The following is a 23,177-nucleotide window of genomic DNA, read 5'->3' as shown; positions in this document are numbered from 1 at the left end:
GATTGTGGAATAATCAAATCCAACATGATCTTATTGATCAGCTGTGCAGATTCAATTCTGAGTGGCTTATTCCTGCTCCTCATTGTTTTCTCTGTATGTATGTTCACATGCAAATCCTGGAGGTTTCAACTCCAAGAGTGTATCTGAATTTCCTGAACCACTGGCCAGTTTGCATATTATTAGTGGCCTGTGATTTAAGGTTTTCTACAAGGTGGCTCTTTCAACATATTCGAGGAGAAAGTGAGGATTGCAGATGCTGGAGATCAGAGCTGAAAATATGTTGCTGGAAAAGCGCAGCAGGTCAGGCAGCACCCAAGGAGCAGGAGAATTGACATTTCAGGCATGACTCCTTCTTCAGGAAACCCAAAACGTCAGGCCCGAAATGTCGATTCTTCTGCTCCTTGGATCCTGCCTGACCTGTTGTGCTTTTCCAGCAATACATTTCCAGCTCTTTCAAAATATGCCACAAAAGCATCACATTCTTAGTAGATAGATGTCTTGAAGTTTACTGACAGCACTATTTGTTATCAAGACCAGGATACCACAGGCTTACACACAGTCTGGGCTCTGTGTTTACTTGCTGGTGTTACCATACAATGCACTTCACTGGCTGATGACACGGACTCCATTGCGAAGAGACTGTGCCTGAAGTCAAGTGGGTTCTCTCGTGCAGACACATCATATGTTGTCATGCTGTGGAGCTGTTTGAAAAGTACAGACCTGACTATCTCATAATACAGAGTCCAGACTAGAGTGGTGCTGGAAGAGCACAGCAGGTCAGGCAGCATCCAAGGAGCAGGGAAATCGACGTTTCGGGCAAAAGCCCTTCATCAGGAATGGAGGCAGGGAGCCTCGGGTGTGGAGAGATAAATGGGAGGGGGGGTGGGGCTGGGGGGGAGGTAGCAAAGAGTACAATAGGTGAATGGGAATGGGGATGAAGGTGATAGGTCAGAGAGGAGGGTGGAGCAGATAGATGGGAAGGAAGATTGGCAGGTAGGATAGGTCATGAGGATGGTGCTGAGCTGGAAGGTTGGAACTGGGGTGGGGAGAGGGGAAATGAGTAAACTGGCTCATAATACGACACAGTATTATCTTTGCAGCAAGCTCCTAACCAAATATGAATGTGAGTTTCACTATATCTGCAGGGCAATACAACTATTCTGTTTTGGAGGATGCCACAATTGGAAGTGCAGTAAATCGAGTGAAAGCCAAGGACCTGGATGAAGGAGAGAATGCAAAAATACTGTACACAATTGTCAGTCGCAATAGTATGTTTGGCATTAAAACAGACCCACATACACAAGAGGGAGTTATAACAGTCAAGAAGGTAATTTGATACTCACTGTATTTTCTTTCATTCTTTCAATTGTTTGTGGCTGCAAATGTGTTGCTGGTCAAAGCACAGCAGGTTAGGCAGCATCTCAGGAATAGAGAATTCAACGTTTCGAGCATAAGCCCTTCATCAGGAATAAGAGAGAGAGAGCCAAGCAGGCTGAGATAAAAGGTAGGGAGGAGGGACTAGGGGGAGGGGCGATGGAGGTGGGATCGGTGGAAGGAGGTCAAGGTGAGGGTGATAGGCCGGAGTGGGGTGGGGGCGGAGAGGTCAGGAAGAGGATTGCAGGTTAGGAGGGCGGTGCTGAGTTGAGGGAACCGACTGAGACAAGGTGGGGGGAGGGGAAATGAGGAAGCTGGAGAAATCTGAATTCATACCTTGTGGTTGGAGGGTTCCCAGGCGGAAGATGAGGCGCTCCTCCTCCAGCCGTCGTGTAGTTGTGTTCTGCCGGTGGAGGAGTCCGAGGACCTGCATGTCCTCGGTGGAGTGGGAGGGGGAGTTAAAGTGTTGAGCCACGGGGTGATTGGGTTGGTTGGTTCGGGCGGCCCAGAGGTGTTCTCTGAAGCGTTCCGCAAGTAAGCGGCCTGTCTCACCAATATAGAGGAGGCCACATCGGGTGCAGCGGATGCAATAGATGATGTGTGTGGAGGTACAGGTGAACTTGTGGCGGATATGGAAGGATCCCTTGGGGCCTTGGAGGGAAGTGAGTGTGGAGGTGTGGGCGCAAGTTTTACATTTCCTGCGGTTGCAGGGGAAGGTGCCGGGGGTGGAGGTTGGGTTGGTGGGGGGTGTGGATCTGACAAGGGAGTCACGAAGGGAGTGGTCCTTGCGGAACGCTGATAGGGGAGGGGAGGGAAATATATCCTTGGTGGTGGGGTCCGTTTGGAGGTGGCGGAAATGGCGGCGGATAATACGTTGTATGCGCAGGTTGGTGGGGTGGTAGGTGAGAACCAGTGGGGTTCTGTCTTGGTGGCGGTTGGAGGAGCGGGGCTCAAGGGCGGAGGAGCGGGAAGTGGAGGAGATGCGGTGGAGGGCATCGTCGATCACGTCTGGGGGGAATCTGCGGTCCTTGAAGAAGGAGGCCATCTGGGTTGTGCGGTGTTGGAATTGGTCCTCCTGGGAGCAGATGCGGCGGAGACGAAGGAATTGGGAATATGGGATGGCGTTTTTACAGGGGGCAGGGTGGGAGGAGGTGTAGTCCAGGTAGCTGTGGGAGTCAGTCGGTTTATAATAGATGTCTGTGTTGAGTCGGTCGCCCGAGATAGAAATGGAAAGGTCTAGGAAGGGGAGGGAGGAGTCTGAGACAGTCCAGGTGAATTTCAGGTCGGGATGGAAGGTGTTAGTAAAGTTGATGAACTGTTCAACCTCCTCGTGGGAGCACGAGGCAGCGCCGATACAGTCATCGATGTAGCGGAGGAAAAGGTGGGGGGTGGTGCCAGTGTAGTTGCGGAAGATGGACTGTTCCACGTATCCTACGAAGAGGCAGGCATAGCTGGGGCCCATGCGGGTGCCCATGGCAACTCCTTTAGTTTGGAGGAAGTGGGAGGATTGAAAAGAGAAGTTATTCAGGGTGAGGACCAGTTCAGTCAGTCGAAGGAGGGTGTCAGTGGAAGGGTACTGGTTAGTGCGGCAGGAAAGGAAGAAGCGGAGGGCTTTGAGTCCTTCGTGATGGGGGATGGAGGTGTACAGGGACTGGATGTCCATAGTGAAAATAAGGCGTTGGGGACCGGGGAAGCGAAAATCCTGGAGGAGGTGGAGTGCGTGGGTGGTGTCCCGAACGTAGGTGGGGAGTTCTTGGACTAAAGGGGACAGGACCGTGTCGAGGTATTGGGAGATGAGTTCGGTGGGGCAGGAGCAGGCTGAGACAATGGGTCGGCTTGTCTCAGTCGGTTCCCTCAACTCAGCACCGCCCTCCTAACCTGCAATCCTCTTCCTGACCTCTCCGCCCCCACCCCACTCCGGCCTATCACCCTCACCTTGACCTCCTTCCACCTATCCCACCTCCATCGCCCCTCCCCCTAGTCCCTCCTCCCTACCTTTTATCTCAGCCTGCTTGGCTCTCTCTCTCTTATTCCTGATGAAGGGCTTATGCTCGAAACGTCGAATTCTCTATTCCTGAGATGCTGCCTAACCTGCTGTGCTTTGACCAGCAACACATTTGCAGCTGTGATCTCCAGCATCTGCAGACCTCATTTTTTACTTCAATTGTTTGTGGGCAAGGACAGCATTTGTTGCCAAACTCCTTAAAAGGTGGGAGTGAGCTGCTGTCTGGAAACACTGCAGTCCACACAATGCCCTTTTAGGGAGGGAATTCCAGGATTTGGACCCAGTGACACTGAAGGAATGGCGATATACTTTCAAGTCAGGATGCAGACTGGCTTGGAGGAGAACTTGAAAGGGACGCCATTCCCTTGTATCTGCTGCTCTTCCCTCTAGCCTCCAGATAGGGCATACTTAGGAGGTGCTGGTGAAGGTGATAGCATGATAATTTCACTGGATAAGTGATCCAGAATCCCCGGCTAATAGTTCTGGGAATGTAGGTTCAAGCTCCACAGTGGTAATTGGTGAAATTTAAATTCAATTAATTAGTTTTAAAAGTAAACTGGGAATTGAAAGCTTGTCACAGTAACGATAACTGTGAAACTATCACCACTTGCTATAAAAGGCTGACACACACACACACAACTGGTCCCACCCTCTAATTCAGACATGAACACGGTCCCAGACCGAATATACATACCATATCGTAAGCAAAGGCTGCAGTGCACACAGAAGTCTCGCAATATTGAAATGGGAGGGGGAGACGGGCTGAGCATGTGGGAGCAGGAGGGGGGTGGGGACATGGGAAAGGAATGTGAGGACAAAGGAGGGGGAGTGTGTGTAGACATGGGTAGGAGGTGGTGTGAGCATGTGGGAGCAGGAGGGGGTGAGGATATGGGAGAGGGGAGTGAGGAATGTAGATGTTGTGGTGGGGGTCAGTGAGGATTCAGGATTTTGAATTCTCCCTTGTCCTATGAGTTTGTTTCTACTAACTACCAAGCCAATGCCACAGCCTACACAGTTAGTTGTCATCTGCTTTCTGTTTAAACAGAGCCTGGATTTTGAGAAGCAGCGACAGCACCAGATTGAATTGGAAGCAGAAAACCCCACATTAGTGAAGGGGCTGAAGTACAAGACTAAGACAGTTGTTGTCATCGATGTGCTCGATGTGGATGAGCCTCCGGTATTCAGCCGAGGTCACTACACCTTCACTGTCAGTGAGAACCAGCCCATTGACACCTCGATCGGGAGGGTTTCAGCTAAGGACCCAGACCGCGCCAAAAACAGCATTTGGTAAGGAATCCACTTGGATCAATTATCTTGGATAAACACCGGGAATTTCACTCAATGGAAACGAGAGCAATGTATCAGATATTGCAATTTCCCCAAACTCTTGCACACCACTTTAACCAAAGAATCATCCAATTCCCTCTTAAATGCTTCAATTGAACCTGGCTCCACCACTTTTCCAGCCGGTACCTTCCAGACTCTAACTGCTCACTGAGTGAAAAGGGTTTTGTCTCATATCACCCTTGGTTTATAAACCCCCTGAACCTCCAGATCAGATTCCAGTCTGTAACTCACTCCTGTTTTTTATGTTATTCCATGTATAAACCACCCTGAGCCCCTCAATTCAATTCTGTCAGGTGCTTTGACGCTTAGATTAGATTACTTAGATTACTTACAGTGTGGAAACAGGCCCTTCGGCCCAACAAGTCCACACCGACCCGCCGAAGCGCAACCCACCCATACCCCAACATTTACCCCTTACCTAACACTACGGGCAATTTAGCATGGCCAATTCACCTGACCCGCACATCTTTGTGACTGTGGGAGGAAACCGGAGCACCCGGAGGAAACCCACGCAGACACGAGGAGAACGTGCAAACTCCACACAGACAGTCGCCTGAGGCAGGAATTGAACCCAGGTCTCTGGCGCTGTGAGGCAGCAGTGCTAACCACTGTGCCACCGTGCTGCCCTTTGGATTGTTATTTGATACATATAATCTCAGAAGTATGAAATAATTTAGCATAGTTAAATGAATATTTTGAGTTCAGCGTTGTAATGTTATGTTGTTTGGAAATGTATTCTGTGCCTCCAGGTACTCATTAATAGATGGGAAAGAATTTTTTGACATCAGACAAGATGATGGTGTGATTAAAACCGGTGTGGAGCTAGATCGAGAAGATATTGCCTGGCACAACATCACAGTGGCAGCCCATGAAGTTGGTAAAAACAGTAAGTCTCCATTCCTGCCTGCAGAGACCTTCATTTCAGACTGAATCATCACCAATACTTAAGGGGTGGCATAGTGGCTCAGTGGTTAGCACTGCTACCTCACAGCACCAGGTATCTGGGTTCAGTTCCACCCTTGGATATCTGCATGGGTTTCCTTCAGGTACTCCGGTTTCCTCTCTCAGTCCAAAGATGTAAATTGCCCCCTTGTGTCCAAGGATGTGCAGGCTGAGTGGATTAGCCATGGGAAATCCAGGGTAACAGGGATGGGATGCTCTTCAGAGGGTCAGTGATGGACTGAATGGCCTACTTCCACACTGTAGGGATTCAATGAACTGTTCCAGTGCTCTTCTAGTCAGTATCCTTCCATGAACCATCTGGAATTACCACTTTATCCAAAGCTCTCCAGTTCATGTATAACCTGCCCCAACGCATGCATCGCATTGACACACACAGTCTGATAACTTCCAATTCCAAAACCCTTGTTCTTCTCTTCAAAATATCTCCAGAACCCTGGCCTTCCCTCAGCCATAATCTCCTTGGGCTCTATAACCATCTGACACTGCTGCATTCCTCCAAGTTCAAGCTGTAGAGTACTTCACATTTCCACTACTAGCAGCCCTTGCTTCAGTTTCTCTGAAGCTGAGTACTTCATTTCCTTCCCTATACCTCTCAACGTTGCTAATCACTTACATTACTGCTTGCTTTATAGATTCCACATCCTATACTCAAGTGACAATTAAAGTGTTGGATAAAAATGATAATGCTCCAACTTTGGCTGAAAACTACAATCCCCATGTCTGTGAAGATGATGCAGTTGGAACGGTGAGTGGAGATTGGCCAAAAATCTATATTAACATGCAATATATTAACGTGTATAACACTGCCATGTGACACTGAATAATAATATATATTAACACAGCATGTGATACTGAATATGGTGTCAACCCACACGATACTGGGCATCACAACATCTATAGTATGCATTAATAAGTCATATGGTAATGGATATAATGTTGTCTACAGTATATATTAATTTACCATCTGTAACAGGATATGACATTGTGTATTGTATGTATTAATGTATTACGTAATACTGGGTATCACACTGTCTATATTATATAATAGCACAACATGTAATTCAGGAATTGTATTGTTTATATTCTATATGAACACACCATGTGATACTGTATTATTATTTGAATTGACTCTAGGTTATCCAAATGATCTCTGCTGTTGATCTCGATGAAATTACTCCATCTGTCAGATTTCATTTCAGGATAGCGGAGAAGGACAGCAACTTCTCAGTCAAGGACAATGGCAGTAAGTGAAAACATCAGGATAATATAACAGGGAGAAAGGACCTGAAATGATGCTGCACAATGCTAGTCAATGAGTGATGAATAAACACAGCCAAATTCAGCTGTCTGATTTCAATAGACATTTTCACGATAGACGAACCTCTGTTGAAGTGAAATAGGAACTTCATATAATGATATACAACACAAATAAAGCCCACTGGTAATATGTGGAGACCAACCTGCAGGAAGGTTACAAGTTAGTCATGATGTGGAGGAGTCGGTGTTGGACTGGGGTGTACAAAGTTAAAAATCACACAACACCAGGTTATGGTCCAACAGGTTTATTTGGAAGCACTAGCTTTCGGAGCGCTGCTCCTTCATCAGGTGGTTGTGGAGAATAAGATTGTAAGATGCTCCGAAAGCTAATGTTTCCAAATGAACCTGTTGGACTATAACCTGGTGTTGTGTGATTTTTAACTTTGACATGTTCTAAAAGCACACAAGGGATGAGAGATTTGATTAGTGCCTTCTCTAAGAAGCATCCTCATAAAGAAGATTTAGTTGAAGTCTTCAAATTGTGAGGGTTTGATAGAGTTGTCAAGGAGAAACTGCTCCCATTTCCAGGAGGTTTGGCAACCAGAGAACCCAGTCAGCATCCTTTTTTATTCATTCATGGGAAGTGGGCATTGCTGGCTGGTTTAACATTTATTGCCCATCCCTCATGGTGATTGACTGCTGTCGTGAATCACTGTAGTCCATGAGATGTAGGGAGACTCATGGTGCTTTGAGAAAGGGAATTCCAGGATTTTGACCCAGAGACGGTGAAGGTACAGCGATATATTTCCAAGTCAGGATGGTGAATGACTTGGAGGGGAACTTGTAGAGACTGGTGTTCCCATGCTGCCTTTGTCCTTCTAGTGGTCAAGGGTTTGGAAAGTGCTGTCTAAGGATCTTTGGTGCCACTGAGCTTCAGTGGAGGGAGTAAGTGTTTAAGTTAATGCTTTGGCATGCCCTTCCAGCAAAGTGCTTTGTCCTGGATGGTTTTCAGACCTAAAACCTAAGTTCTGATATCTTGCATCCCCAAATGTTAGTATTCCTCTCTCTGCCTTTAAGACACTTGTTTGAACTGACCCCTCTGGCCATGACTTTAGTCACCCCAGCCCTCACCATCACCTTCAGCTTTTCCCAATACCTCACACCTCCTTTCTTCAGTTGGTGCTTTTTTGTGTGTTTATTCAATCCACTAGTTTGATAATGTTCTGAGAAACACTTCAATGTTTCACTGCACGAAAGATGATCCTATATAAATGCAAGTGGCTATTGTAGAGCTAGTGAGAGATCATATACCATATGAATAAGGAGCAGGAGTAGACCATTCGGCCCCTCGAGTTGTTCTGCCGTTTGACAAGGTCATGTCTGATCAGATTGTGACACCCACTCTACATTCCCAGCTCTCCAATAATGTTTGGAGCCCCTTGTTGATCAACACTCCATCTATTTTGCCTTAATAATTTTCATTAACTGTGTCTGAAATTGTCTCCCGGCTGGTGGTTGAAGAGTCTGGGTCTATTTTCCCTGCAGCATCAAAGGCTGAGGGGTGGCCTTATAAAGGTTCAAAAAACCATAAGGGACATGAACAGGTTGTATAGCCAAGGTTGTTTCCTCAGGGGACTGGAATCCAAAACTAGAGGGCATAGGCTTAAGGTGAGAGGGGAAAGATTTACAAAGGATCTGAGGTGCAGCTTTTTCACACACAGAGGGTGGTGTGTGTATGGAATGAGCTGCCAGAGGAAGTGTTGGAGGCTGGTACAATTACAACATTTAAAAGGCATCTGGATGGATAATAGGAAAGAGTTAGAGGGATATGGGCCACGTGCAGGAAAATGGAATGAGATTAATTTAGGATATCTAGTCATCATGGAGAAGCCGGACTGAAGGGTCTGTCTCCATGCTGTACATTTCTATGACTCTTTAGCGATTTGTGACTGGGGACACGATCTCAAGATAAGGGGCTGGCTGTCTAAGACTGATCTGAGGAGGAATGTCTTCACTCAGTGTGTAGTAAATCTTTGGAATTCTCGATCTCAGAGACCCATGGAAGCTCAGACATTGAGCAGATTCAAAACAGAAATCAATAGGCTTTTGGAGTTGAATGACATTGAGGGATGTACTGACAGTGAGGGAAAGTGGGACTGAGGAGGTAAATAGCCATGATTCAGAATGTCAAAGCAGGCTGAATAGCCTTATCCTTTTCCTATATTCCTAAGTGTCCACCGCCTTCTGGGGAAAACTGTTCCAAATACTCATGACCCTCTAAGACAAAGGATTCCTCCTCATCACCAGGTTAAATAGATGTATCGGACAGTTTCAACCTCCACCAGAGTATTGTGTACGGTTCTGGTGCCACATTGTGAGGAAGATGTGAACACACTGCAGAAAGTACAGACGCAATTTACTAGAATGGTTCTAGGAATGAAGAACTACAGTGACGAGACAGATTGAAGAATTTGGGACTGTTCTCCTTGGAGAGGTGAAGATTAACTGGAAATTTGATAGAGCTTTTCAAAATCGTGAGTGTGCTGCATAGAGTAGACAGGGAGAAGTTGTCCCTGCTTGCTAAAAGAACAAGAGAGGGCATTGATTCAAAAGATCGCTGGGCAGTACAGTGGCTCAGTGGTTAGCACTGCAGCCTCACAGCGTCAGGGGCTTGGGTTCGATTCCAGCCTCCGGCAACTGCCTGTGTGGAGTTTGCACATTCTCCCCGTGTCTGCGTGGGTTTCCTCCTACAGACCAAAGATGTGTGGGTCAGGTGAATTGGCCATGCTAAATTGCCCATAGTGATAGGTTCATTAGTAGGGAGTAGATGGGTGAGTTACCCTTCAGAGGGTCCATGTGGACTTGTTGGGCCAAAGGGCCTGTTTGAGCACTGTAGAGAATCTAATCTGAAAAGGAAACAGGAAAACCTTTTTCACTCATAGAGTATGGGAATGTGGTGGAGACAGGTTCAATTGAGGCATTCAAGAGGGGCATGGGATGGGTATTTTAATTAAAAAAACAATTAGCAATGGTACAGGGGAGAAGGCAGGCAACTGGTATTGGGTTATGGTGTTCATTTGAAGAGCTGGTACAACCATCATGTTGTGAATAGTCTCCTTCTTTCTCAGGACACTGCTGTGATTCTGGGAAATAGGAGCCTCATCGTTTTAAAAAAACAGGTCAACCACCTCAGCTCACTACAATGGGTGATTGAATAAAAAGTTAAAAGATCATGCTTTCAAAATCTCCTCTGCAGCCCAGGTCAATCCACCAACTAACGTCTATTGCTGCTGCAGCTATAGCTTCTGCTGTTGCAGAATCTGTATGGGTACTAACAGGTTCAGCTGCACACACAGCAAACCAGCTCAGAAACTAAATGGCAGTGTCACATCAATATCATACAGATTTGGAACAGGAGGAGGCCATTCAACCCCTCAAACCAGCTCTGCCATTTAACAAGATCATGGCTGATCTGATCATGGCCTCAATCTTACTTTCTGAACCTGAATTGTTAAAGGATCAAAGTATCACCTGCAAACGTGGACATTTGAGCTCCTCTGTGTGCTGTATCCAATGAGTAGGAAAGCAAATTATTGCAAGTAGAGAGCCAGAGAGAATTACTAAGTCCCTGAAGCAAATAGTTGCTTGGGAAAAAGACATTTGAGCATAACAAGCTGATTTTCTGAAGGAGTTAAGTAATTAGTTCCATAGCCCAGCCCCATAGTTTCCTCAGTATTTATTTTGTAAGTATTTATCCAGTTTATTCCAATCCAATTTGAAAGTTACTATTGAATCTGCTTCCACTATCCTTGTAGGCAGGGCATTCTCATGTAAAAGGAAACTACCTCTCATTTCCCTTCTTGTTATTTTGCTCATGGACTTGGTGTTGGAATGGGACTGCTCTTGGCCAGTACAAACAACCTCCTGGACAGAGGACAAGAGTTGAAATCCTATCGTGGTGTCCGCAGAGATTTATAGATTGACATAACTCAACCAATTAGGAAACTGGAATTATAAAGCTATTTTCATCAATTGTTGTATAGACCCATCTGAGGCCAGTGGCTGCCTTTTGTGGTTTCTGTGGATTCACAGAAGGAAATCTGTCATCCCCACCTGTTCTGGCCTGTATATGACTTTGTGTAATTCTAACTCTGAAATGGGTGAACAAACCATTTGGTTCAAGGCAGTTCAGGATGCTAAACAAATTGTGGCCAAGTCACTGAAACCCACATCTCATGAAAAAATAATTAGATTATGTGCTTCATGTCACTAGACACAGTTTCTTCCTGATGAAGGGCTTTTGCCCGAAACATCGATTTTCCTGCTCCTCGGATGCTGCCTGATCTGCTGTGCTTTTCCAGTACCACACTGATCTAAACAACAGTCTCTCGTTTCCATCATCAACACTTTTTAAGCGGGCTGTGTTCATTTGATTCATGTGGTACGCAAAAACAGCCTCAACATTTTTTATTAGATTAGATTACTTACAGTGTGGAAACAGGCCCTTCGGCTCAACATGTCCACACCAACCTGCTGAAGCGCAACCCACCCATACCCCTACATTTACCCCCTACTTAACACTACGGGCAATTTAGCATGGCCAATTCACCTGACCGCAGATCTTTGGACTGTGGGAGGAAACCGGAGCACCCGGAGGAAACCCACGCAGACACGGGGAGAACATGCAAACTCCACACAGTCAATCGCCTGAGGCGGGAACTGAACCCGGGTCTCTGGCACTGTGAGGCAGCAGTGCTAACCACTGTGCCACAGTGCCGCCCACAACTTATTCATACAAAACAGTTGGGGCTGTTTTGCATACCACGTGTACAGCACAGAAACAGACCCTTCAGTCTAAATTGTCCATGTGACCAGGGTTAGATAGGGTGGACAGTGTAAGCCTTTATCCTCAGATGGAGATGGCTGTGATGAGGGGACATAGCTTTAAATTGAGGGGTGATAGATGTCAGAAGTAGTTTCTTTACTCAGAGAGCAGTAAGGGTGTAGAAAGCCCTGCCTGCAACAGTAGTAGACTCGCCAAATATAATGTTATTTAAGTAGTCATTGGATAGACATTTGAATAAAAATGGAATAGTGTAGGATAGATGGGCTTCAGATTGGTTTCACAGGTTGGTACAACATCAAGGGCCGAAGGGCCTGTACTGCGCTGTAATGTTCTATGTTCGATGTCAAAACAAAGAAGGTTACAACACAGGAACAGGCTCTTCGGCCCTCCAAGTCTGCGTTGATCCAGATCCTCTATCTAAATCTGTTGCCTATTTTCTAAGGATCTGCATCCCTCTGCTCCCTGCCCATTCATGTATCTGTCTAGACACATCTTATCGCCCGCCCTACCATCTCCACTGGCAATGTGTTCCAGCACTTCCCACCCTCTGTGTAAAGAACTTTCCACTTATATCTCCCTCAAACTTTTCCCCTCTCACTTTGAACTCATGATCCCTAGTAATTGAGTCCCCCACTCTGGGGAAAAGCTTCTTGCTCTCCACCCTGTCTATACCTGTCATGATTCTGTAGACCTCAACCAGGTTCCCCCTCAACCTCCATCTTTCTCATGAAAATAATCCCAACCTACTCAACCTCTCTTCATAGTTAGCCCCCTCCATACCAGACAACATCCTGGCGAACCTCCCCTGCACCCTCTCCAAAGCATCCACATCCTTTTGGTAATGTGGTGACCAGAACTGCATGCTGTATTCCAAATGTGGCTGAAAGAAAATCTTACGCAACTGTAACATGACCTGCCAACGTTTGTACTCAATACCCCGTCCGATTGAATTTCATTGCCACCTTCAGGGTACAATGAACACCCAGATCTTTCTGTACATCAATTTTCCCCAGACTTTTCCACTTACTGTGTACTGTTCATTCTTGAACTGGATCTTCCAAAATGCATCACCTCGCATTTGCTCGGATTGAACTCCATCTGCCATTTCTCTGCCCAACTCTCCAATTTATCTATATTCTGCTGTACTCTCTGACAGTCCCCTTCACTATCTGCTATTCCACCAATCTTGGTGTCATATGTCATATCCCAACCTAATCTAGTCCCATTTGCCAGCACTTGGCCCATTTCCCTCTAAATTCATCCTCTTCTTATACCCATCCAGAAGCCTTTTAAATGCTGTAATTGTACCCAGCTCCACCACTTCCTCTGGCAGCTCATTCCATACACGTACCACCTCTGCGTGAAAAAGTTGCCTCTTAGGTCCCTTTTATATCTTGCACCTCTCACCCTAAACTAATGCCATCTAGTTCTGGGCTGCCCCATCCCAGGGAAAAGGCCTTGTCTATTTATCCTATCCATGCCCCTCATGATTTTATAAACTTCTACAAGGTCACCCCTCAACCTCCGGTGCTCCAGTCTATTCAGCCTCTCTCTGTAGATCAAATCCTCCAACGATGGCAACATCCTTGCAAATCTTTTCTGAACACTTTCAAGTTTCACAACATCCTTCTGATAGGAAGGAAACCAGAATTGCATGCAATATTCCAAAAGTAGCCCTCTACTCAATACTCTGACCGATACAGGAAAGCATACCAAATGCCTTCTTCACTATCCTATCTACCTGCAGTTCTACTTTCAAGGAGCTATGAACATGCACTCCATGATCTCATTGTTCAACAATACACTCCAATCTTATCATACGTCCCTCATCCCTGGTTCCATACTTATTAATCCACTCAGCACCTTTTGTACGATGAAGCCTTCCTATGAGGTAGAACGGTGATGTCAATGGCACAGGATAACGGACAGCAACCAAAGCCTATCCTCTCTCTCTCTTAGCTTTACAATTTCTCTCTTCATTCTCTCCTTTCTTCCCTAGATAACACTGCCAACATCACTGTCAAACAGGCAGGCTTCGATCAGAATGAGGCCAGCAAGTTCTTGTTGCTGATAAACATCTCCGACAACGGGAATCCATCCCTGAGGAGCACTGAGAAACTGGAGATCAATGTGTGCACCTGTGACAGAGACAGGAAGCCGATACACTGCCGGCACTTTGCTCCGCTCACCTCAGGAGTCACCGTCACCGTCCTGCTGATTGTCTTCCTCTGCATCATCGTTGCTATTGGTGAGTCAATTGCAGAAGGTGCAGCAAAGAAAGTAAAATACTTTTCTTGAGGCTGTTGTAATGTAGCAAACACAACAATCCATTTGCACACAGCAGCTTGCCACAAATAGCAACGTGGTAATAAATGACCGAATAATCTGTCCTTTAGTCTTGACAGTTGAGGGGCAAATATTGTCTTGGACAATAAACAGAACACTACTGGCCTTTTTACACCCATGGAAGACAGTCGGTGCCTTGGTTTAAAGTTTCCTGTGAAAGGTAGCACTTCTGGCAGTGCAGCATTCCCTCTGTTCCACACTGGGCTACTAGCCTGGATTGTTGCAGGGTTTGGAATCCCGCCATCAAATCAACTGAGGCCCTAAAGGTCACACTGCAGCCAGACCCACAGAAGGGCCAGTTGGCCTTTCTGTACGTGTCTACTATATATTATTCATCCCATACGGACTGGTAGTCAGAGGCTCTGGTAACGTGGGTTCAAATCTCACCCTATCAGATTGTGACATTAAATTTAAATAATTGAACATTGTTTTTCCCCCCTTTATATTGTCCTGCATTATACTCTGACTTGCTCACAAATTGACTTACTAACAGACTCAGAGTGGAATGGTGACACAGCCCCGGTGTGGGATGGATACAGCCCCAGAGTGGGATGGGGACACAGCCCCGGTCTGAGATGGGGATACAGCCCCAGTCTGGGATGAGGATACAGCCCCGGAGGAGCACACAGACAGCGAGTCCCAGGTGGAGACCTGGAGCAGGGAGGCAGCCCTGGCACTTATCTTGGAGCAGCTGAGTGCCAACGCGGAGGGCTCTGGGGTTTGAAGCAGAGTGAGGACAGCTGTTAGATTTGACCCTGGCGCGGGGTGGTCAGGCCATGTGTTGCAGCTCTGTGCTGAGCTACTGCACGGTAATGTCTATTCGGAATTTCCTACCTTACTGTAATGTCAACCCTTTAATGCTTTCCTTTTTTTAAAAACTTGTTTTCAACTCCGTAAGTAGTGCAACTACTTTTATTCCACCGTTGTATCCAAGAATTGCACCAAGCTACTTATACCTATGGCGTCTCCGTAAGAAGGCAGACATTGTAAAGCTCTTCACTGTACTCTGACAATAGAGAACATGAGACAACAAAAGAATATTGTATTGTTTATTGATTTGAATTCAAATTCTCCAGCCTCAAGGTGGGATTGAGATCATCGGAACTCTCATGAGTATTTGTCCAGGCCTTTGAAATAACCTCTCCAGTGTCAGCACCATTCTCAGTCTGTCAATACCTACCAAGTCCTGCTTGGGAATGCTTGTAGGCTTCTGTTCCCAACTTTCCTGAATTTTTGGATAACTCTAGGTATAAATAATCCAAGGCTGTTCTAATAACAGTGTATATTATATCTGTATTGTAAGTGGCCAATGTTCTTTCTCAAAGACTGCATGTCAAAAATGCTGCAAAAATAGTAAGACCTCACGAGTTTACCCTTACATTGCAGATATCGCTCTGCTTCATGTGCTCATGTCTAAGGTTCTCACCAAAACTGGTGATCAGCCTGCTCCATCTCAATCTCCAGTCACTGCCCAGATGACCTGTCCTGAACTAACTATGGCCCTGAGTCGAACTTTCCCAAACCTTTTTCCTTACAGGCAGGTTGTGTGGTCAACTCTGACACTGTCAAGTCTCCAGCAATTTGATGAATTTGATCACTGGCAAACTTGGAGAAAGTGAAGACTGATGAAGGGCTTATGCTCGAAACATCGATTCTCCTGCCGCTCAAATGCTGCCTGACCTGCTGTGTTTTTCCAGCACTACACTCACTGGCAAACCTGTCCTAAACCACGGCCAGGTCGACCATTGACTCATAGGGACTAGCTCTAGCACTTGGTTTTATCAAACTTTGGCCTCAATCTTAGCTTGCTCTGCACTTGTCACCTTTACATCATCCAATTGACTGTGAGATACTTACACAGCACCAAACTGTGGTTAAGGCACTCTTTGCTTAATGATAAATGGTCAACGTCTGATGTCCTAATCTATTTTAAACTAAGACTCCAGCCTTTTGGAGTTGCTGTGTGGCTTTACTATTAAGTTATAACATTTAATCCAAATGTACTTTCTTTAACTGACAGACACACATTAAAACCAGTGAGCTTTCTAATCACCAGCTCATCATCTAACCTCAAACTTTACATCAGAGCAAGCTTCATTTTTTTTTGTTCATTCTGGCTAACCTAGCAAATCCCAAGTTATTTAATCCCAAGGTTACTAAAGGTGCCAGTTAAATGCAAGTGATTGTTATTGTGGTTGTGGTTCACTGGAAGCAGAAATGGAACACGCTGTAGATAGAGGGTAAATGTGAACAGGGAATCCTCTCAGATTCACAATGGGTCCCAGACTGCCCCAACCGTGTCATTGGACCCAAACTCATAAAGGGGCAACACCACCCAACTACATACATAACCGTTGGAGTATACTTCCTCCTCTAGTTGTTCTTTCAGAAATGAATGACTGACTTTGTTCTTCCCTTCCCCTCAGTGTTGGCAGTGCTGATTGTCCACCACAAGATACGGAAGAAGAATGCCTTTGTGGGGTTGGTGAAGCCTCCGGGTGAAATCCGGGAGCAGTTGGTGAGGTATGACGAAGAAGGGGGTGGGGAAATGGACACTAACTCCTTCGACATCACGGTGCTGAACTCTCTCCGAGTGAACGGCCCACGGCCAGCGAAGGCTGTGAACTGCAGCCCTGTTTACGCCCCGATCAGAAAGCCCAACAACGACATGGGCTCAGTGGTCAAGATGAAGAAGGATGAAGCAGACGGTGACAGAGATGGCCTGCCCTACGACACCCTCCATGTCTACGGTTACGAAGGCGCTGACTCAGTCGCTGACTCACTGAGCTCCCTCGACATCTCCTCCATCGACTCCGAACAGGATTACGATTTCCTCACTGACTGGGGACCCCGGTTTCAAATGTTGGCCGATCTTTATGGATCAGATCCGGACAGGGCGATAGGAGATTATTGAAGCGAGAGACGGAGATGTGATTCGTGTTTTTATTTGGGTAAAGAGGTTTACCAAGTGGGGTGAGGAAAGGAAGCTATAAAATGAAAGTGGATCATTAGTTTGTATATCACAAGAGTATCAGAACAAGAGGAGGTCATTTTGCCTTTGCTGCATGTTCTACAATTCAACTAGATCATGTCCATTTTTTCAAATTAACGTGTTAAGACCATAAGGTGTGGGAGCAGAACCAGACCATTCAGCCTATCGAGTCTCCTCTGCCATTCAATGAGGTCATAAGTGATCTGATAATCCTCAGTTCCACTTTCCTACATTTTCCCCATATCCCTCGATTCCCTTCCTGAATAAAAACCTGTCTCCCTCAGCCTTGAATATTCTCAACAACCCAGCCTCAACAGTCCTGTACAGTAAAGAATTCCACAGATTCACTCCTCTCTGAGACACAAAATTCCTCCTCAGCTGTCTTTTCCTCCTCAGCTGGACCCTTCACTCTGAGGTGGCGCTCTGTGGTCCTTGATTCTCCCACCAGGAGACACAACTTTGGCACATCGGGGATGTTATTACACACCTCTGGAGCTGGAGGGACTTGGAGCCAAGCCTTCTGGCTCAGATGCAGGGGCAATGCCAGTACCCGGCAAGAGTCCTGTGGTTGACCTGTATCATAATTCTATCTACCTTCCTTATCTCGTAACTATGACTGACAAAACGCTTTGTTTTCATTCATGGTATATGAGTGTCACTACCTAAACCAGTACGCATTACCCAGAGGACAGTTAAAAGTCAACCGTGTTGCTGGAGTCACGTGTAGGCCAGACCAGGTAAGGATGGCAGTTTCCTTCCCTAACGGGTATTAGTGACCCAGATGGGTTTTTCCAACAACCAACAACTGTTCCGTGCCAACATTAGATTCTTCATTTCCAATTTTTATTGAATTCAAATTCCACCACCTGCGCAGCAGGGATTTGTCCAACAATAATATCACGAAGCCATCGCCTGCTCAGCATTGCATTGTAACACACATTAATAAGAACTAAATTAATAACTACTCGAAAAGTGAGAGACAATCACTGAGTCAACTATCAAATTCATTGACGGTTCTTGCATTACAATAACGGCGTGTTATGTTGCCAACAGAGGAGCAGGACAATGTCAATGAGCTGTGGATGGTTAATGGAGGTGAGCTGGGATGGTGGAGGGAGTGATGGTGAGGGATGTCTTTCTTTGATCTGACTCTCAGATTCAGACAGTTGTCCTGAGATGAGTCACCAGGAGACAGTCAGAGTTTTCTTCACTGACGCATTGATGCACAGTAACACCAGACTGTACTGAATTTACAGCATTAAAATAGACCATTCTGTCCATCCTTTCTGTTCCACTTGAGCTTCCTCCATTTCATCCAAATTCCCTTTCCTCATACTCTCGCTCACCTTCATTTCGAGTCCATAAAGTGTGGCACTGGAAAAGCACAGCGGGTCAGGCACCATCCAAGGAGCAGGAGAGTTGATGTTTCAGGCTTAACCCTTCATCAGGAAGTCCAAAAACATCGATTCTCTCGCTCCTCAGATGCTGCCTGATCTACTGTGCTTACTCCAGCACCACTCTATATCGACTCTGACTTCTCCAGCATCTGCGATCCTCACCACCCCATCATTTCTGTACTACTCACCTCAACCTCACCCTGTCATAATGTGATCCGGATTCTCAGAGCAAGGGAGTTTCTAAAGATTTCTAAATGACTATCTTATATTTATGGCCTTGAATGCTCACTGCCAAATTGATGAAACATTGCAACACTGTAAAAAAGAAGCAGAAAAGATAAGCTTTAATAAAACTTCTGTAACAGGGGCTTACAGTCTGGAGTTTTCTCAATTTGCTTTAACTGCCCACCAATCAGGACCTGCCTGGATGGGAAAATGCATTGGGAATTCTCATTCTGTAACCATGGAAACATTCAGGCCTACCTAGTTTGGAATATATCAAAATTAATTTTGTTCAAAGCCTATAGGTGTTTAGTTGCATTTTAAATGTCTTAACTTTTTAGATTGATTTAACACAGCATGTAAAGGGTTTTATCATAACCTTTTTTTTAAACTTTTTAAACGTAACTTTGAAAAGTCTTGAAGCAATCAGCAATAGGTATTTCACGTGTGTGCCTTCCTATGAGGAATGTCTGTTTGTAATAATTTTGTAAATACTTTGTAGGCAGTGGGTAATAGTTACTCGGTGGTTGGTGTAGCTGTTGTAATGAACATCCCGTTGTTACAAAGTTCGTTGTTTTTACATTGTCTTCTGATGTTTGGAAAAAATTTGTTAATAAACGGTTTATAACATTTGTGAGTAACTGTTGTTCAATAATACTAGTTGATCGCAATAATGGGACATGATCCACCGCACTCTGGGCAAGTAAACTTTACAAATTCAAGACGTTTTGAGAAAGTAATTTATCTTCTGTTCCAAATAAGTTAATCCTTATCCTAAAACTATGATCTTTCATTCTAGATCACCCCACATGTACTAACATACTCTCTACATCTAAATAAAAAAACAGAAAGCCCTGTGGATGCTGGAAATAGGAAACAAAATCAGAGATTGCCGGAAAATCTCAGCAGGTCTGGCAGGACTTTTGGAAAGAAATCAAAGTTAATGTTTAGGATCCAATGACCCATCTTCAGAACTGATGGTACCAAGGAAAAAAGTTGTTTTTTTTTTGCAGAAGATAAAGTGAGGGGAGGGGGTGAGGAGTAAATGATAGGTGGAGATACAGCCCTCAAGAGAGAGAAGGACAGACAAAGGAGTGGATAACAATCAGCCTGGGAGAATGAATTTCAGCCACAATATTGAATTATTTCTCCATCATCTTCGCCTCCATGCCCATTTCTTTGGACAAGAGTGCTCTCCCCATCCCACAGACTGCTCCACCCAGCTCCAACACTCTCCATCCACCTGGAACTCCTCCCGTTTACCTGCACGCGATCTGTTCATCGTGAAATGTCAACATGACATCAGTCACCTTAATTTCCCTGGCCCCCTTCACCCATTCTAACCTATCTCCCCATGAACTGACTGCACTCTGTGCTCTCAGGTCATTAAGCTTGCTGTTATCCGGCTTACTGACTGTACATTGCGCCAGCTCTCAGATACCTCCTCCTACCTCCCCTGGGGCCATGACCCTGCCATGCCACATCAGGCTATTGTGTCCAAAATGGTTACTAACCTCATTTCATCTGGTGCTCTGCCGTCCTTCCCACTGCCTCCAAGCTGACAGTTCCCCATAATTCGCTTCTGCATCCTTCCCAAAATCCACAAACAGGACTGCCCGGACAGACCCATTGTTTCTGTCTGATCCTGCCCCACAGAACTCATCCGTTTCTGCTTCGACTGGGATTTTCGTGCACTGATCCACTCCCTGCCCAGTACATTTTCAATTCCTCTGATGCTTTACGCCAGTTTCGGAATTTCCAGTTTGTGGGCTCCAGCTGCCCCCCCCCCCCCCTTTCCCGTGGATGTGCAACATGTCTATTTCCCATCAGGATGGTCTCAGGGCTCTCCATTTCTTCCTGGTACCACACCCACTCACCACCAGCTTCCTCCACCCGAGTGAGCTCATCCTCCCCCTCAACAACTTCCCTTTTAACTCCTTTCACTTTCGTCAGTGCAGAGGGGTGGCTGTGGGTCCCCACATAGGTCCCGGTTAGGCCTGTCTCTTTGTGGGGTTTAAAGTCTGGTTGATAATTTGTAGCTCGGGTGTCCGTTGTTGTGGTTCTGTTCGCCGAGCTGGAAGTTTTTGCTGCAAACGTTTCGTTCCCTGGCTAGGGAACATCATCAGTGCTATTGGAGCCTCCTGTGAAGCGCTGCTTTGATGTTTCTTCCGGTACGTGGAACATTCCTTGTTCCAGGCAGAGGTGGTAGTGTAGATGATGGAGATTAGAGTCATGATTAGAATGGTGCTGAGATGCTACCAGGCCTGCTGAGTTTATCTAGCAATTTCTGTTTTGTTGCTACGGCTACTTTATCAATCCCTTTCAGCATCTTGTACACATCATCAGCTCATTCTTCTAAACTCCAGAGAGTATCGGCCTAAACTGTTCGATCTCTCTCCATAAGATGAACCCTTCAACTCTGGAATCAATCTTGTGAAACTCCAATACAACTACATCCTCCCTCAAGTAACGAAAGATGTGCATTGGCCATGCTAAATTGCCCATAGTGTTCAGGGATGTATAGGTTAGGTGCATTAGTCAGGGGTGAATGTAGGGTGGGGAATGGGTCTGGATGGGTTACTCTTTGGAGGATCAGTGTGGACTTGGGCTGAACGGCCTGTTTTCACACTGCAGGGATTCTACAAAAGAAAAAAGCAGACCAAGATTATTCACCATATTCCAGATGTGGTCTGATGCCTTGTGCTGTTGCAGCAACACCTCTTTACTTTCATACTGGACTCCTTCAGCAATGAATGCCAAATACCATTTGGTTTCTATGGTAACTCATTACTATCCTTTTCAGGGCAATTCAAGAAGGGCATCCAATAAGGCAAGAGCTCACCACTGACACTCATATGGGCATGAAACAATAAAAGCAAACATAGCCACGTCTGTCATGTTTTGTTATAATTACTGAATATAGACACATTTTGTCAGAGGTTTGGGTCCTATCCTGTCCAGGACAATTTGTAAGAAATACCAAAGGGAAAATAACATTTATACCAGAGGAAAGGAGAGTGCTGATTGATTGACAAGTGGATTCTGATTGAGAGAGGCATTGTCATGGAGGATACATCAGTCAATGACAACTGACAGTTAACGGCCAATGTTTGCTCAAATTTGCTGTCAAAATGACTCTATTATGGAAGGGGGAGGGGATTAGGACTGAGCTAAGAATTGGAGTTTGACTAACAATGACTATGTTTGCCTCTGGTGATACATTATAGGATTGGCATCACGTAAAAATCACGTAGGGGAGAGAAGAAGGGTTTCTCTAATCTAGACTGCCATTTCCTAATGTCATAGCTAATATACATTGTACTGCCATTTACTTTCAGTGGGTCTGTAAACTTTAATGCACTGATCTAACAAAAAAAACTATCAGTCTCAACTCTTAAGTCATGAATGATCTCCAGTCTCAACAGCTTCCAGGAAGAGAGCTCCAGATCTGCATTGTCTTTTATGCAAACACATGTTTCTTGGATTTCACCCCTGGACAGTCCAGTGCAGCTTCTCAAGTTTTGTTTTGGACAGTTCCCACCAGAGGAAATAGTTGTTCTCTCTCTCTCTAGTCTTTCAAATCCTTTAAACTTTAAAGTGGATGGAACTTCCCAGGAGGCACATTGGGTTCACTGGCCGAAAGGCTTCCTTGCACTTTGTCAGATGTGATGATTCAAACCCAGTACTGTACAGTCTGTCATTTTCCTGAAAGAGTCTGACTCAGGAACACACTGAATAATTCACCAGGTAGCAATCAGATCCAATCATTCATCAATTCAAAACGTTCGGGCTGACTCACGCTGAGTGGGATTATTAGGAAGCAGAAAAGTAGGTCCAAGGCCAACATTGCTTATCTAATTGAGTATCCCCAAGGGGATGTTGGGTGTTGCCAACACTTTGATGGCTTAACAATATCTGAGTTTTTTAAATAAACAGGAAGGGGCCCTCTGCTTTATCTCAGCATCTCTGGAATAGCAAAGTGCACAATCTATTACAGGCAGGATACTCTACTGATTCACTGACTGTGATTGTTACTTGTAGGCATCTGCCATCAGTGAGGGTTGGATGAGGCAGGGCTCTATGTCTGTGACAGAGGAGATGAAGCTCAACAGGGAAGTGTTCAGGGGGAACCACACTCTCCTATTCCTGGCTCCCTCACTGTCACCACTCCCTCACCCAACATCCTAGCACCCTCATTGTCACCATCCATCATTGTCACACACCCCTCACCATTACCCCAGCACTGCCACACTCTCCCCACTGACACTCCCCCTCACTGTCACCCCCATCCTCACTGTCATGCCCCTCACTGTCACGCCCCCGCTGTCACATCCCCTCACTGTCACACACCCCTCACCATTACCCTAGCGCTGTCACACTCCCCCCCACTATCACATTCACTCACTGTCACACCCCCCTCAACATTAC

At 45.7% G+C, this 23,177-nt stretch overlaps 1 protein-coding gene across 1 annotated transcript in view; it reads left to right on the top strand.

Annotated features, from left to right (window-relative positions):
* Positions 1–19,379, top strand: part of LOC132823864 (cadherin-5-like) — a 62,721-nt gene extending 43,342 nt beyond the window's left edge. The window contains exons 6-12 of the mRNA XM_060837933.1: positions 1,146–1,327; positions 4,425–4,666; positions 5,476–5,612; positions 6,322–6,434; positions 6,824–6,932; positions 13,792–14,040; positions 16,565–19,379. Coding sequence (XP_060693916.1) covers positions 1,146–1,327; positions 4,425–4,666; positions 5,476–5,612; positions 6,322–6,434; positions 6,824–6,932; positions 13,792–14,040; positions 16,565–17,052 — 1,520 coding nt within the window. The 3' untranslated portion in view covers positions 17,053–19,379. The remainder of the gene's footprint in view (positions 1–1,145; positions 1,328–4,424; positions 4,667–5,475; positions 5,613–6,321; positions 6,435–6,823; positions 6,933–13,791; positions 14,041–16,564) is intronic.
* The last annotated feature ends 3,798 nt before the right edge of the window (positions 19,380–23,177 follow it).

This window comes from Hemiscyllium ocellatum, chromosome 17, assembly GCF_020745735.1.
Source record: "Hemiscyllium ocellatum isolate sHemOce1 chromosome 17, sHemOce1.pat.X.cur, whole genome shotgun sequence".
NCBI classification, from domain to species: domain Eukaryota; kingdom Metazoa; phylum Chordata; class Chondrichthyes; order Orectolobiformes; family Hemiscylliidae; genus Hemiscyllium; species Hemiscyllium ocellatum.
This window is presented reverse-complemented; position numbering and strand designations above follow the sequence as displayed.